This window comes from Oryctolagus cuniculus, chromosome 9, assembly GCF_964237555.1.
Source record: "Oryctolagus cuniculus chromosome 9, mOryCun1.1, whole genome shotgun sequence".
Taxonomy (NCBI): Eukaryota; Metazoa; Chordata; class Mammalia; order Lagomorpha; family Leporidae; genus Oryctolagus; species Oryctolagus cuniculus.
The window spans coordinates 127027688-127044334 of NC_091440.1; the positions used below are offsets into that span (position 1 = coordinate 127027688).

The 16647-nt window shown below is 47.5% G+C and overlaps 1 protein-coding gene across 1 annotated transcript; it reads left to right on the forward strand.

Moving 5' to 3' along the window:
• Positions 1-1619: 1619 nt before the first annotated feature.
• On the forward strand, positions 1620-2330 carry LOC138843720 (ATP synthase F(0) complex subunit C3, mitochondrial). Its single transcript, XM_070048513.1, has one exon. It carries the CDS (start codon positions 1740-1742, stop codon positions 2163-2165), a length of 426 nt encoding a protein of 141 aa, XP_069904614.1. The 5' UTR covers positions 1620-1739; the 3' UTR covers positions 2166-2330.
• The last annotated feature ends 14317 nt before the right edge of the window (positions 2331-16647 follow it).

Genomic DNA, 16647 nt, shown 5'->3' on the forward strand with positions numbered 1-16647 from the left:
AGTACACTTGCCCTCTCCTTCCGTGACCAGGAGGGAGAAACGCCCGCAACACAGACAACGCCCACGTCTCCTCTAAAACTGCCGGGTTGTTGCTGACTGCACGTTCTCACACCCTGCACACGCTTGATAATCTCCATCTATCTGTTTCTCATCTCAGATTTCCAGAGCAGACTGTCTAAGTATTCCATTTCTAAAGATGAAGTCGCAGAAATACCGCACACTGCTCCGTCAGGGCTAGCACATCTCCATCTGTGACACTGGCTCTCAATTTCCAGGGCACGGAATGCCTTCACTCAGATTCTCTGGGCGCAGCACCCAGAGCCAGCACCTGTAACACACTCCCCTCGAACATTCCCGTCCAGCCAGGTTTGCAAACCACTGTCCACCCCGCGTGCCACCAGGTAATGAGCCTGATCAAGTGTCCCAGCTCCGTATTTATGGTCAGGGAGGAAGCATCTTCACACAGAACTCAGATTCTAAGTCGTTCCTTGCAACAAAATCCTCCCCAGGCTCAGAATGAGCTGGGCAAAGCGTAGGTTGCCAGAGCAGAGAACAACCCAGCCAGGGAAGAATGCACTGTAGAATCCTCTCCGTCTGCCCCACCTGCCCCTCCCACCTGGCCAGCCCAGTCCATTTCAAGCCCTTCTGCTCAGAGAGTCAAGCCAGGAACTCCAGGGTTTGTTCGAGATAATCCCCCAGCTGCAGCCTCCACCTGTGTCCCTCCTCACACGCTCTTGGTCTCAGCTTTTCAGTTAGGAGTGCCCGATTTCCAAATCACCCTGAAAACCAGCCTGCACCCCATTCCCTCTCAGAAGTCCTCAAATCAACATCCTGGCTTTCCCCGCCCCCTCCCTCAGCTTTACACACTGCCTTTGTTTCTATTTCAATCTTTTGCTTTTAGCAAAAACTTAGGCTTGTACAGAAATTCTGGCTGGGATAGGCAGAGTGTGTACAGAGGCAAAGGGCGTGGTTGGGCAGGTGACCGGGCAATGAAAGAGCTCTCCAGGGGACATGTACTAAAATGACAGATGCCCCCAAGAATGTATGTCTGGGGGGCAGTCAGAAAAACATTACGGAGGGAAACAGATGAGCCACACAACACAAGAAGAAACGGAACTGATGGAAATGAAATCTCAGAGAACTTCAGATCCAGGCTGATGCTTTGCTCCCCATCATCAAACACGCTGAGAATACGTTGTATGGGTTGGGTCATGATAGATGAGTGACGCTCTGATACTGACTGTGATGAAAAATGAGTGACTCTAGCTTCTCCATACTGCAATGGATAAGAAGTCTATTGAGAGAAGTTTCAGAGAAAGGACAAAAAGGAAGCTAAATACTGGGATGACACTTAGGGGTGCATTAAAATGTAGAGAAATAAGGATAGAATTCAGGGAGCAGTGGTTTAATAAGAATTAATTCATCAACTCATTTTATTTAATAAAAACCCTCTGTGTGTGTGTATGTGTGTGTGTGTGTTTTCCTAGGCTCAACATTATACAACCTGCTGCAGATAAAAAGGAAGACAAGACCCAGCCCTCAGGGACTCACAGGAAATGGAGGAGACTGACTAGCAAGCAGACAACAGTAGTGTTTAGTTCTTAAGAAAGAAGCAGCCCCACTCCTTCGACCTCTGCCACCGCTGCCGCCGCCTCCACCCGGGAAGAGGGGAAGCGGGAGAGGATCCCACGTCGCCTGTCACCTAGATCCTCCAGCCGCGCCGCCCCGAAGAGTGTAAGATGTTCGCCTGCGCCAAGCTCGCCTGCACCCCTGCTCTGATCCGAGCTGGATCCAGAGTTGCATACAGACCAATCTCTGCATCAGTGTTGTCCCGACCAGAGGCCAGGACTGGAGAGGGCTCTACGGTATTTAATGGGGCCCAGAATGGTGTGTCTCAACTTATCCGAAGGGAGTTTCAGACCAGTGTGATCAGCAGAGACATTGATACTGCTGCCAAATTTATTGGTGCAGGTGCTGCAACAGTAGGAGTGGCTGGTTCTGGTGCTGGTATTGGAACAGTTTTTGGCAGCCTCATCATTGGTTATGCCAGAAACCCTTCGCTGAAGCAGCAGCTGTTCTCATATGCTATCCTGGGATTTGCCTTGTCTGAAGCTATGGGTCTCTTTTGTTTGATGGTTGCTTTCTTGATTTTGTTTGCCATGTAACAGAAATTACTGCTTGAAATGTTGGCATTCATATTAATTACGGATGTAATTCTGTGTATCTTAATGTGACTCCGAAAACTGTAGTGTTGGTGTCATGGAAATGTACGTTATTTCCAGAGTCATTTCATTAAAGATGAAAACTTTAAAAAAAAAAAAAGAAAGAAAGAAGTAAGCAGAGGGTATCAGCTCAGAAATAACTGAGACTGGAGAGAAGCCCTCAGGCAGGAAGTTCTGGGAGCGACAAAGCAGGAACAGTCGCTGAGAATAAAGGGAAGAGTCTTCGCAGGACAGGAAGAAGCTAGTGGGGAAGCTTCTACTGAAACAGAACTTGGACTACTAGGGGAACTGGGTTCACCTAGGGCAGATGTGCAGTAATGCAGTGGGGAAGGAGATGGGGGTGCAATTCTCGAGAAGTGAAAGATCAGACCCTCTGGCTTGACGGTGGCTGGGAAGGGAGGGGCAGCAGCCCAGGTGACTGCCAGGTGTGTTGGCCTGGACACCAGGAGATGGCTGAGCACCAGGGGCTTCAAGGCAAGAGGAAGTTGTTCACGGAGTGCACCTGCTCCTCAGTCACCCCTCCATCAGCTGCCTTCACTTCACTCTGATCAAAACACATGACTCCTTTGTTCTCTACCTTTTAATTACAGTTTTCTACACACCTTGAAAGTAGACACATTTGCAATCCGATGTCATGTCACTCATTTGATCACTCTCTCCACTACAGGTGGGAAAAGTTATTGATCAAACACAGAAATGCTAATAGCCTACGACTGGATGCTTGAGTTAAGAAAGAGAGATGACAGATTAAACGGTCCTTGTCGCTAGCATGATTTGAATAATGATCCCTGATTAGCAAAGTCCTCCTGTGTGGTTTGCTAGGCCGAATGATTAAAGTCAAGAAGTCAGATTCCAAAAGTGAGCCAAGATTTTGGAAACAGACTATGTCTCAGTTATGCTGTTAGCTCTTTTGAGATGGTGCTCTGCTCCTGGTTTCCAAAGAATATCACTCTAAGCAGGTTGGTCGGTTACCAACACAGTTACAAAGATGCCGTTGGACCAGCATTCTCTCTCTTAATGGACTAAGACCTTTTCACTTATCTGAAAGCCATAGCTTTCACTCAGAAATTAGGACACTAGCTTGGGCCCTGCACCCGCATGGGAGACCAGGAGAAGCACCTGGCTCCTGCCATCGGATCAGCGGGGTGCGCCGGCCACAGCGGCCATTGGAGGGTGAACCAATGGCAAAGGAAGACCTTTCTCTCTGTCTCTCTCTCTCTCACTGTACACTCTTCCTGTCAAAAAAAAAAAAAGAAAGAAAGAAATTAGGACACTAGAGTGGAAAGATTTCAAACTTTGGGGCTGGTGTTGTGGTGTAGCAGGTTAAACTGCCACCTATGATGCTGGCATCCCATATAGGTACTGGTTCATGTCCCAGATGCTCCACTTCTGAACCAGCTTCCTGTTAATGCCCCTGGGAAAGCAGTGCAAGATGGCCCAAGTGCTGGGGCCCCTGCACCCACATGGGAAACCTGGATGGAGCTCTTGGCTCCAGGCTCTCGGCTTTGGCCTGGAGAGGCCCTAGTTATTGTGGCCATTTGAAGAGAGAACCAGCAGATGGGAGACTGATAGCTCTCTCTCTCTGTAACTCTTTCAAATAAATACATATATAAAAGAGAGAGTGAATGAATGAATGAATGAATTTCAACCTTTACAGCCTGAATAGACAAGTTCAAGGTCTGGCCAGGCTACACGAGCAAGATCGAGTCACTGAAACTCTTCAGACTAACTTGGCTCACTTATAAATGTGGAAACCAACTGCTCATCCTACAGAGCACCAAGGGCTCTGTGATACTACAAAATACGTAACAGTCACTGAAGCTCTGTCCATCTTAATTATTGACAAATTATCATAGTTACTACTGTCATTATCAATGACACAACCTTTTGGTGGAGGGGATTATTCTAGCAGCACCTATATAAATGCATCTGAGATCTACAAAAGGGAAGATGGACTGGGGTGAGACACTTTCCACCTTCTCTCATACATATACCATGGTGCTCCTCTACCCTCAGTTTGGTTAGGGCGAAATAAAAAAGTTCTAAGAAACATAGGGAAACAACAGAGTGCTTCCTTCTAGCTAAATTCACAATGAAAAGGTAACCCCAAAGTAAAGGAAACTCACAAAGAAACTTACAAGCAGACACTATTTGAAACCCAGAAGACTCAGTAACAGTAGCAAATGTCAGCGAAGTACAAACAAAACATAAATGAGATTTTTTGAAAACCCAGGTCTTAGCAGTAGGGTCACAAGTCAAGGACAGGAGCTAGTAAAACCAAAAAGACCAGTTATCTAAAACCAACATGACTGTGGTGATTCACTCCTGCTACTGTAAGAGATAAGGATTAAGAAAATAAGACTCAAAGATACTATTAGAAGTTTCATGAAATACATAAACCTTATAAAAGAACACACGTAAAAGATTGAGTGCACCATGAAGAACGTGTGATAGCAAAAGTAACTATCAGAGGCACAGGGAAATCCAATCAGAATATTCACTGAACGCAAAGACACAGAAATGCAACCAAAGAGGAAATCTTACCTAGGAACCAGCACAGCGATTACCGCATGGACTGTCAAGGAAGCATGTTCATTTTTTTAAAGATTTATTTATTTGAAAGGTACAGTTACAGAGAGGCAGAGAGAGAGAGAGAGAGAGAGAGCAAGCAGAGGAACACAGAATGACAAACATAAACCTACACATCAATACTAGAGAATAGAATATTGCCTTAGATAGTAAATGCTAAGCAAATAAAAACTGTGCCTAAAGCTCATGAAGTGTTATCTTTTTCTATAGCATTGTTTAAGTTGATTAAAGAAGGACAGAGAGCCGTCCTGTGGAAGCAAGGTCCAGACGAGGCTCATCTCTCTGCTATGGTGTGTGTGACGATGCATTCCACAGGAGATTTATGGAGGCCTTGGACACCACAGTAAAAATTTATAAATACAATAAGTAACAATCAAAACGACCATACAGTTCCTCTCGAGCAGCCAGTGTTCAGTACTTTTCCGTGTTTCTCCCATTACTGTAACTCTGCTGTCTGCCCCACCTGCTAGTCTCAGCCCCTCCGAAGTCATACTCAGTAAAAACTGGCTGACCTCCCCAACACACAGGGTAAGCGTACAGGGCTGGCATAACACCAGCAGGGGTTTTTGTAAAAGCCTCATTTGTCAATAAATTTTCATGACAAAATAGGAAACACCATTTAAATCATGTTAAAGCAGCTCAAACCAGCATCAAAAGGAACCATCCCCACCGACCGGTAAGATAAAAGGGAAAGAATTTGAAGTGTGAACATTTTATTAGACATTATGAGACACTATGTTTTATAAACTGTTTTAATGGTGTCTAAATTAAGAAAATGTTGATATTTATTAATATTTCACTTTCCCAAAGGAAGTCCAACTCTGCTTCAGTCTCACTCTCAAGTAATCGCCTCCAGCTCTCCATGTGCAGCTCAAAATTATGTCCTGAGATTTTAAAAGAACATAAAAGAATTTATTGAATCCCTATAAAAACATTTTTATGATTATTGTAGTACTCATTATTTATAGCATGGCAACAATAAATATCTTTGAGAACTTCTGTCCCACAAATGAAACTCTTGTGTTTCCAATTTCAGAAGTAGACTGGAAAGGAGAGCGGAATGGAAATGAACAGAAGGTGCCCCAAATTACCTGATTTAGCACGAACTCTGTAGCCTCCATATGTGTATGGATACCATACGGCATTTATAATATACATGTATATTATGGGATGCTAGAGCACTTAAGCAGCCCCTTGACGAAAGCAACACCATGTATTTCTATGAAAGTGATATCACTCAACCCAACACATGGATCAGCATTACTCCTTATTCTAGAACTCTCGAGCACAACCCCTAACACACAGTGGAAGAGCACTCGGCAGAAGTCGCTGCTCGTCTCTATCAGCCACTCTGACCTTGCCACACCTTGAATGGGGTGTGACCACTCTCCCTAAAGCACAAAACCAACACAGTGCGATTATCAAAAACTGCCCAACTTCAAGACCTGGGTGAGGTCTCAAAACCCCTATTTCTACTGACCTTGCAAAAAGGTAAGAATGAAGTTAGATTCCCGCGTGGATCCTTCCAGGATGCACGGCATGATCCCTCTCACAGAACAGGATGCTGAGCGAGTTAACGACCACCTGTCAGAGTGACCCTCCGGACACCTTCAAACACCGCTCACGGCCGGCAATGCTACCCTCATGGGCAACCAGGCAGCAAGAGCGGACGCAGCTGGGGCGAAGAGGTACCAGCAAAGCAGCCAAGAGGCAGAGCCCAGGGCAGCACTGCACCTGCCCAGGGGTCTCCCCAAGGCCCAGCACTTCCCAGTCTATTTCACCTTCGTGCCAACTCTAGGGAGGTGGACAGCACTGTCTCGGGCTCTGAGAACTCCAGTGATGTGTCCAGGATGACGCAGCTGACCGACTTCAAGAGCCAGGCTTCCCGACACACACAGGCCCCTGAAAGTAACTGTTGATAAGACTCACATTATGCTCGCTTCTTGTGGAGAACAGTGGGGATGAGGCAGTTCTTGAAGGATGTGTGACAAGACACTAGCCAAGGCTTTTGTCTTTGGTTCCCTTGGGCAAGAGGCCTGTACGGGCTGAAGGGACACGGGCGGCTGCTGTGACGGATTCTCTGGCTGAGCTGGGGCAATGTTTTTTCCATTTCAGTTTGGACCCAGTTCCACTGTCCCTGCTGGGACCACTGGGAGTTCTTTGCTTGAACACAAGACAAAGAATTCTATTTCTACATTGTCATGGCTGCATTTCTAATGATGCCATCAGCTTAAGTATCCCATACTTTTTTTTTTTTTTTTTTTTTTTTTTGACAGGCAGAGTGGACAGTGAGAGAGAGAGACAGAGAGAAAGGTCTTCCTTTGCCGTTGGTTCACCCTCCAATGGCCGCCGCCGCCAGCGCGCTGTGGCCGGTGCACCGCGCTGATCCGATGGCAGGAGCCAGGTGCTTCTCCTAGTCTCCCGTGGGGTGCAGGGCCCAAGGACTTGGGCCATCCTCCACTGCACTCCCGGGCCACAACAGAGAGCTGGCCTGGAAGAGGGGCAACCGGGACAGAATCCGGCGCCCCGACCAGGACTAGAACCCGGTGTGCCGGCGCCGCAAGGTGGAAGATAAGCCTAGTGAGCCGTGGCGCCGGCCCCCATACTTATTTATGTAAGTGACCCACATCCAAAAATTAGAATACATGCATGACATCTACGTAAGTTTGCCGCGGTTGTGAATACAAAATGCGTCCTAACCTCAGAGACTGATTTCTCCCAGTCTGGAGGCTGAGATCCAAGATCATGGCGGCGGTGGCCTGGTCCCCCCGAGGGCTCTGCTCCTCCTGGGGTTCTGGCCCAGCTTCTGCTCTGTGTGTGCAGGTGCCCAGGACCCATTCCCACTCCTGTAAGGACACTGGACAGGTTGACCAGGGGTCTCCTTCTCAGGATCTTTTTGATCGTAATGACCTATGTAAAGGCCTGGTCTCCAAACACAGTCACCTTGGGAGCTATGGCTTCACCATATGAATGGGGGAGGACCCAGATGAGGTCCACAGCAGCGCCTGTCCCATGTGCGACAGTGGACCCCCGGGATGCGGCCTCGCACGCACTGCGCACCCGGACAAGGCTCCCATGCATTTCATCAGTGTGACAGTGGACACCCGGGACGCGGCGTCACACTCATTGCGCACTCAGACAAGGCTCTACTCATAGGGATCAAGGTAAACAGCAAACTTTCAGACCAAATCTGAATTCTGAAAGACACTTTAGGGCTAACCCCAAGTATGAAACTGACATAAAAAGATCCTGAAAGACTATTATTTATGTATTCTTTAACCCAGAAGCCTTCTATCTAAGGTATGCAAACTTCATGCATTTCATATATGCAAATCTAAGAACACAGTGATTCTTCCCGCCCACACTCCCACCCTGCTTCCTCCTCCCTCTCCTACTCCTGTTCTTATTTTTTACAAAGATCTATTTTCAATTAACTTTATACAGGTAAGTTTAACCCTACACTTAGTTCAACAAATAGTATACAGAAAAAAATTGTTCCTCAACAGTCGAGACAAGGGCTGTTCAAAATCATAAGATTATAATTTTATCAAAAATAGTCTGAAAAGAAATCTAATAGAAATAGAAATAATGAACAGAAAATAGTAACACGGGCTGTGAGACTAAATGACTCAAAGAAGAAATGAGTTGAAATCTGACAAATAATACAGAATGGATAAATAATACAGACGGACACACACTTCTGGCCAGGCAGTGACATCTTAGCACTACGCAAGACGCTGCAAGTACGCAAATGTGCCTGCTTCTTTTAAGAAAAAGTTGCTGAACGAGTACATTAGCCCCATGGGTACCTGACTTCAATTTCTGGCTCTGGCTCCTGCCTCCCGTTAATGCAGACCTTGCGAGGCAGTGGTGGCTCAGGTAACTGGGTTCCTGCCACCCACATGGGAAAGCTAATTGAGTTCCTGCCTGCTGGCTTCAGTCCAGCCCAGCTCTGGTCGTTATGGGTGTTTTGGGTGGTGAACCAGCAGGTAGGAATGCTTTCTCTCTCTCTCTCTCTCTCTCTCTCTCTCCCTCCCTCCCTCCCTCCCTCCCTCCCTCCCTCTCCTTCTCCCTCTCCCTCTCCCTCTCCCTCTCCCTCTGTGTCTCTCCTTCTCTTCCCATTTCCATCATCTTAAATAAATAAATATTTTTAAATAACTGATCATTGTGGCACAGTGATTTAAGCTGCAGTGTGCAATGCTAGTGTTCCAGTTGAGCACCTATTCAAGTCTGTCTTGTTCCACTTCCGATCTGCTGACTGCTGATGCTCGTGGGAAGGCTGTGGAAGACGGCCCAAGCGCGTGGGCCCCTTCCCTGGGAGACCAGATGGAGTTCCCGGCTGCTGGCTTCAGCCTGATCCAGCACTGGCCGTTGCAGCCTCTTGGGGAGTAGAGCAGCGGATGTAAGACATCTTCCCACGCCCACCCTTCCAAATAAACAAATATTGAAAAAGTATAGTAAAATAACAGATCAAAAGACTTCTGCATTCTGGTTTGGCATGTACGAGCCTTCGAAGTTGCCACTCTAACAGGTACAAACTGAAACAAATGGGAAAATCAGCCGCTCTTCTTCAGTCTATACAAACAGTGAATTCACAGAGTAAACCGCTGTCCACCCCCCGTCCACCCCCCCCCCCCGAGAGACCACCAGGCCAACACAACTCACCAGAGCAGGAACGCACCGGCAGGACCGGCGCAGGAGTCAGCGTGCTGGGACCGAGAACTTCACTGCCCAGAGCGAAAACCTCCGGTCACCAGAGGCCCACGCTTCCCTGGATTCTACCTCCTGCAGCTCTGCCAGGTTTCCACAGAGAACACTGGAGACCGATGCCCTGCAGAGGGAAGAGGAGCCGTCTGATAGTCCAAGTAGGCTGTTCTTAACAAGGCCTGCCCTCGGGAGACACTGCGTAGCCCGCACTTCCCCCGCTGGGTTTCATCAGAGCTGCCCTGACCAGCCCTAGCCCTGGCCTTCCCGCCTGCCTGAGGCCAAGGAGAAGTTCGGATGGAGGGCACAGGCCAGAGGCGTAGCCTCCCTGAGGGCTGAAACCCAACCACAGGGCGAGGGAAGGCTTTCTCTCCCACACCTGCCACCATCACGGAAGACCCGTTTACAGCAGTTTAGCTGCCTCCTGCGATGCCAGCATCCCATATCGGAGCGCAGGTTCGAATCCCGGCTGCTCCACTTTCCATCCAGCTCCCTACTAATATGCTCGGAAAGGCAGCAGCAGAAGGCCCAAGAGCTCGGGCTACTGCCACCCACATGGGAGACCCACATGGAATTCTAGACTCCTGGCTTCAGCTTGGTCCAGCCCTAACTGTTGTGGCCATTTGGAGAGTGAACCAGTGGACGGAACCAGTGGTCTGTCTCTCCCCTCTCTCTGTCACTCTTTCATGTAAAATGAAATACACCTTTAAAAAACATGGGGAGGGAGACCTATTTATAGCTCTTCCTTTGACCCAGTGCTTCAAGCCTAACAAGCAACAATCAAAGACAAACTAGAAGACAAAAGAAAAAATGTGGACAGACGGGCGAGCGCAGCCAGGTTCAGATACAGCAGAGACGCTGGAGCTATCGGACTGGGAACTGACAACATGATTACTGCGTTAGGAACTCTAGCGGGTAACACAGACAGCCTACAGCAATAACTGTGCAATGCCAGCAGAGAGATGCAAATGCTGAGAACCAGAGAGAAATGAACGGAGGGGGCCTTTGATGGGCGCAGGAACAGGCTGCACCCCACTGAGGAGGAATCTCTGGGCTTGAGGACATCACGACAGAAACCTCCAGAGTGGAAAAGGAAACAGAGACAGACTGAATAAAGGCAGGTGAACATGTCCAAGAACTGTGGGACAACTACAGCAAGTGTAATACACACATAAAGGAATACCACGATGGGAGGAGAAAGGAAGGAAAAGAAGAAGTATTTTAAATAAGAATGCTTGAGAATTTTCCCAGATTTTTAAAGACTTGATTTATAGTGTGTTTGAGAGGTAGAGTGAGAGAGTGAAAGTGAGAGTGAGAGTAAGAGTGAGAGTGTGAGTGTCTGAAAAAGTGTGAGTGTCTGAAGGCAGAGAAGAGAGAGAGAGAGGGAGGGATGGAGGGAGGGAGGGAGGGAGGGAGAGAGCTATCTTCCACCCACAGGTTCACTCCCCAAATATCCAGGACAGCCGAGACTGGGCCGGGCTGCAGTCGGGAGCCAGGAGCTCCATCCAGATCTCCCAGGGGGCAGGCAGGGGTTCGAGTCCTGGACACATCTTTCCCTGCCCTCCCAGGTACATTAGCAGATGAGGAGTGGAACAGCCAGGAGTCAAACCTGTGCTCTGTTATGGGATGCTGTCGTCACAGTTGGCAGCTCAACCTTCTGTGCCACGATGCTGGACTGAATCTCCCCAAGTTAATGTCAGAGAGCAAACCCCTGCCAGATAGCTCAGAAAACAACAAGCAGGGCACACAAGTCTGGGTGCAGGATTTTCAAACTACAAGAAACCAAAGATAAATAAAAAATTCTGAAAGAAGTCAGAGGTAAACCTTACATACAGCAAAGCAAACGTAAGAATTACACTCAACTACTCCTCAGAGGCTACGTGTGCCAGCCCAGGTTCTTCGGAGAAAAGAACCAAAAGTGTATGCGCTTGTATGTGTGGCTATGTGTGGGTATGTGTGTGTGCATGTGGGGGGGGGCATATGTGTACATGTGTGTGGGGGTGAGTATATGTATGTGGACATGTGCATAGGTGTTTGTGCATGTGTGAGGGGTAGGTGTGTATGTGCATATGTGTGTGCATATATGTGTGCATGTGGGGGCTGAGTATGTGCGTGCACACATGTGCATAAGTGTGTGTGCATGTGTGGGGTGTGTGCATGTGTGTGTACATGTGTGTGGGGTATATGTGTGCATGTGTCTGGGGGAGAGTATGTAGGTGTAGACATGTGCATGTGTGTGTACGTGTGTGGGGTATTGTGCATATGTACATGTGTGTATGTGTGTGGGTACATGTGTTCATGCATGTGTGGGTACACATGTGCATATGTGTGTACATGTGTGGGGGTGTGGGGTGTGTGCATGTGTGTGTACATGTGTGTGGGGTATATGTGTGCATATGACTGGGGGAGAGTATGTAGGTGTTGACATGTGCATATGTGTCTACATGTGTGTGGGTATGTGTGCGTATGTACATGTGTGCATGCATGTGGGTATGTGTGCATGCATGTGTGGGCTGAGTATGTTGTACACATGTGCATATGTGTGTACATGTGGGGGGTGTGGGTATGTTTATGCATGGGTGGGGATGTGTGGGTGTGTGTATGTATGTGCATGTGTGTGTGGGTATGTGCCCGTGAGCATGAGTGTGCAGGTGATCCCTAACAGTGGTCTGACTTACAGGGTTTGAACTTCACAAAGGTGCGGAAATGATACGCCTTCAGGAGAAACCAAACTTTCAGTTCTGCACTTGGACCCTTTCTGGGCTAATGATTCAAAGCAGAACACTCGGCTGCAATGCTGGGTGGAGGCCGCGCCTCGGCCTCCTGTCAGCCACAGCCACACCTGGGCACACAGCCAGCACTCTGCAGTGCACTGTATGAGGTGTTGCCCATTAGGGGGACTAAGTGCAGTGTGAGTAACGATATTATCAGCTCCTGATGGGTTTATTGGGACAGAACCCTATGGTTGAGAAGTATGTGCCTGTCTCCCATTTCTACACACACCCACCCACCCCACCCCCCCACACACACATTTACAAGGGTACTTTAAAAAGTTCATGGAAAATGAGTGTTATGGGAAAAACCATGCATAAATTTCACAATTTTTACACCAAAATAAACTTGTCTTCCATTCTCCAGCAACTTTTTGATGTGCCTTAAATGCACACACAGTGAGAGAGGAAGAGACACAGAGATTTACTGCAGGATGACACAGTTCTGGAGGCTGACGAGTCCCCAGTCTGCCATCTGCAAGCCGGAGAGTCAGGCCAGTTGCTGGTGTGACTCCAGTCTGAGTCTGAAGGCTGAGAAGCGGAGGGTTGATGGCGTAAACTCCTGTCCTGGGACAGGAGCAAACTGCTGTCTCAGGTCAAGCCAGCGGGCAGGTAGAAGAAGCGCACAAACGGTCTCTCTGGCTTTTTGCCACATGCAGTCCCTGAGCGCACTGCAGGTCCTCAGGTTGGGGCACACCACTGATTGCCTGACTTTACCAATTCAAAGGCTAACTTAGAACAGTGACAAGGAACAAGGACCACAGCCAAAACAACAATAACCGGGGTAGGATTATCACTTGGAACTTCAGTGGTTGTAGATGCACCAATTAAAAAACAGAGATTGTCAGCCAGGCCACCACCAAATAGCACCTGTTTTCAATGGAGGAAGCCAGGGCTTTGTGCAAACAGCTATTGTGAGAGAAGTGGGCTTCCCAAGAGCCCGTCAGCTCTGCCAAAAGCTGAGTCGCTGGATAGGGAACTGCCCTGAGGGGCAAAGGGCTCCCACGTCAGGACTGCACACCCTGTTGGCGCTAAGCGGAAGAAACCATCACTATTGAGGGGTTGGCCCGTGGTCAGCGATGCAGCAAGGAGAACTCGAAGTTCCCTTCAAGAGATGCCGCCTCTTTTGGACCAACCTCCTATTCAGGCCAGCTCTCATCTCAGTGCAGTGAGGTGGTGGGAGTCAACGGGGTGCCTTCCCTACGGAGAGTCACACCTCACCAGTAAAGTCTCTTCGAGTACCCCATGTGAACAGCTAGACCTGTCTGGGCCTCACACATGTCTGGCCAGGCTTTAAAAGTCTGCTCCAATATATCAGAGCCTAACGCCCCCTGCTGTCTGTTCCTATTTGCCTTTAAAAGAGTTAGCAAACGGTGTAAGCAAGAGCTAACTGGGACAGTGCAGCCACAAGGATTTACAGACAGTGCTGCACCTAACTGGGCAGGCTCTCATGGGAACTTCAACAACCTATCTCTTAACGGGAGTGGGGAGATAATCCGGTACTGGGCTCCCTTGTTTGTCTCTTCCCTCCACGGGAGGCTCTGGTCTTGGGCACTTCACTAACACTCTGGACTTGCTAGCAAAACATGGCCCCCGGAGAGCCGAGAAGAAAGCACAGCTGATCCTCCAGAAAGTTAATTATCCATGGCCTGTCCTCACCTCTGGGGACAGGCCTTGGGGCAGATACCTGCTCCTACAACCTTAAGACAGCTTTGGCATTTCTCAGACTAACAGGATTTCCCTAGGCACAGGGGAACAGCACGTTTCTGTATCAGGCTCTCAGGAGCAAGCTGGAACAGGGGCCCACTGCTGTGAGAAAGAACAAAACACAGCTTTGCCCAGTTAAGGCCGTCGTGACGAGGACCCCTGCAGTAGGGTTGTTACACCCAGTCCTTTAGAACAGGCAGCTGTTGGACATGCTGACTGCTGCCCACGGGGGCATCTGTGCCATATTCTAAGAACTGTTTTTTGGGTCAAACTAGACAGGTACAAAACCATATTTGTCATTTCTTGAATGAGGCCAGTCAACTCCAGGACCAGGACAAACAGGGTTGAAATTTTTGGCTTAGCACTGGCTCCTGGAAATCCTAGCTGTTGTCTCTCCTAGGCCTGTAGCTTCCATAGTCTGCCAGAGGTCTAACTGCTTCTCGTTATTCCATGTGTCTTTAATGTCCTTGTTCATTTTGTCGCTAACAGAGTCATCCAGCTCCAGAGGGCTGTAAGGCTGGGCTTCCAGTCTATCCCGTCAGATGGCATGACCAGCCCTGGACTTCACAGTGTGATCTTCTCCCATGGGGCTGGTGCTGCGGCATGGTAGTCTCCACCTGGTATTCCATATGGGTACCAGTTCCTGTCCCAGCTGTTCCCCTTCTGATCCAGCTCTCGGAATGTGGCCCGGGAAAGCAACAGAAGATGGCCCAAGTGCGTGGGCCCCTGCACTGGTGTGGGAGACATGGAAGACGCTCCTCTCTCCAGGCTTTGGATTGGCCCAACTCTGGCCATTGGGGTCACCTGGGGAGTGAACCAGTGAATGGAAGACCTTTCTTTCTCTGTCTGTAATTCTCCCTCTCAAATAAATAAAAAAATTAAAGCAATAATATCTTCTCCCAGGCCACCATGGAATAGCATAGGATAGATAGCAACAGAATACCTGTAATCAGCTTTGTGCCCATATTCCAGCCTGAAGATAACACCGCCGATGGCCTTGACCCTGTTGCCCCTTCTCCGGAGGGGGGATGCTAATGTAGCCTGGTAGACATGAGTGTGTGTGTGTTAGGAAGCACTAAAGAAAATGGAAATTTTAGTGTGGATGGGTAAGGGAAGAAGTCCAGCAATGCTTTAGGAGCAGAACAACATTTACACATCTGAAGAAGTATTGGCCTTGTTCAATAACTTGCTGGCTGGGTCACCTGTGTGGCTGAGTGAGGAAAATAATGTGGAAGCAAACTAGTATCTACACATCAAAAGTCTTGTCACTATTCAATAACCTGTTTGGGCGGGTCCCGGTTCTCTCCTTGGGGACAGCTTAGGGGACTCTCATCTACCCTGCACCATGGTCCATTATGAAGTTTTGGGAGAAATTTCTGCACTCAGAAAGCCCTCCACCCAGTGACATTCCAGATAGGGAGGAGGGTAAAAATGGTGGGCCCATATTCACAAAACCTGGTCTGTAAGCGGACTGGGCTCTCGGTTCTTTCCTGCGACACCCACCTGATGTTTCAGGTGTATTTCTCTTCATTTAATTTTGCTTCAATATCTGCAGGGGGACAGGGTGCATCACTGGATGGAAGATCTTGCTCTCTCTCTCCCTAACTCTGACTTGCAAACAAATTTTTAAAAATCTTTTTAAAAAATCAAAAACTATATGCTATCAACATAAAGACTACTTTAAATATAAAGCTCATATAGATTAAAAGTAAATTGATGGAAATTATATACCATGCTAACAATAACCATAAGAAAGCGGCAGTAGCTGTAGCAGTATAGAAACCTGCAAGAATTTTTTACATGAAAGAAATTTACATTTCATTCCAGTCTTCCACAGACTTTTTGAAGTACCTGTGAATTACTCTCATAGAAGATCTCTGAACAGGGAAAGGTACAGAGACAAAGAGGGGCATCACATAATGATGAGGCGACAATTCTGCAAGACACAATAGTCCCTACCATGTCCAAGTCCAACAACTAAGACTCAAATAGAGGAGGCAAAAGTGACAGGACCACAAGAAGCTATGAGACCCTTTTATGATTGGAGATGTCATCTCCTCTCTGTCAGAAATGAACAGATCCAGTAGGGAGAAAATCAGTGCAGATCTACAGAACAGCTGTAGAATACTTCACCCAACTACAGAAGAATACACATTACTTCAAGCTCACATGCCACACTCAAAAGGGCAGAAGACATGCTTATCTGTAAAATACAACTTAACAATTAAAAAAAAATAGAAACCACACCATGTCTACTCTCAGATCACAATGGAATTACACTAGAAATCAATCCCAGAAAGTTAGGAGTAAAATCCCAAAGTAGTTGAAAATAAACACAGTTCCAAATAACACTAAAGTCAAAGATAAATCACAATATAATTTTAAAAACATTTAGGATGAATTGAAAGTAAAAAAACTTAAAAACTGAGATACAACAACAGCAGTGCTTGGAGGGAAATCCATAGCATTGAATGCACAGATCAAAAAAGATCTAAAATCAATCATCTAAACTTCTGTCTTACGAAACAAGAAAGAGAAGAACAAATTAAATCTAATGTAAGAAGAAAAATAAAAATTAGAGTAGAAATCAATATAATCTAAAACAGATGATCTATGAAAGCAAAAACTGGTTCTTTTGAAAAATGTTGGGTAAG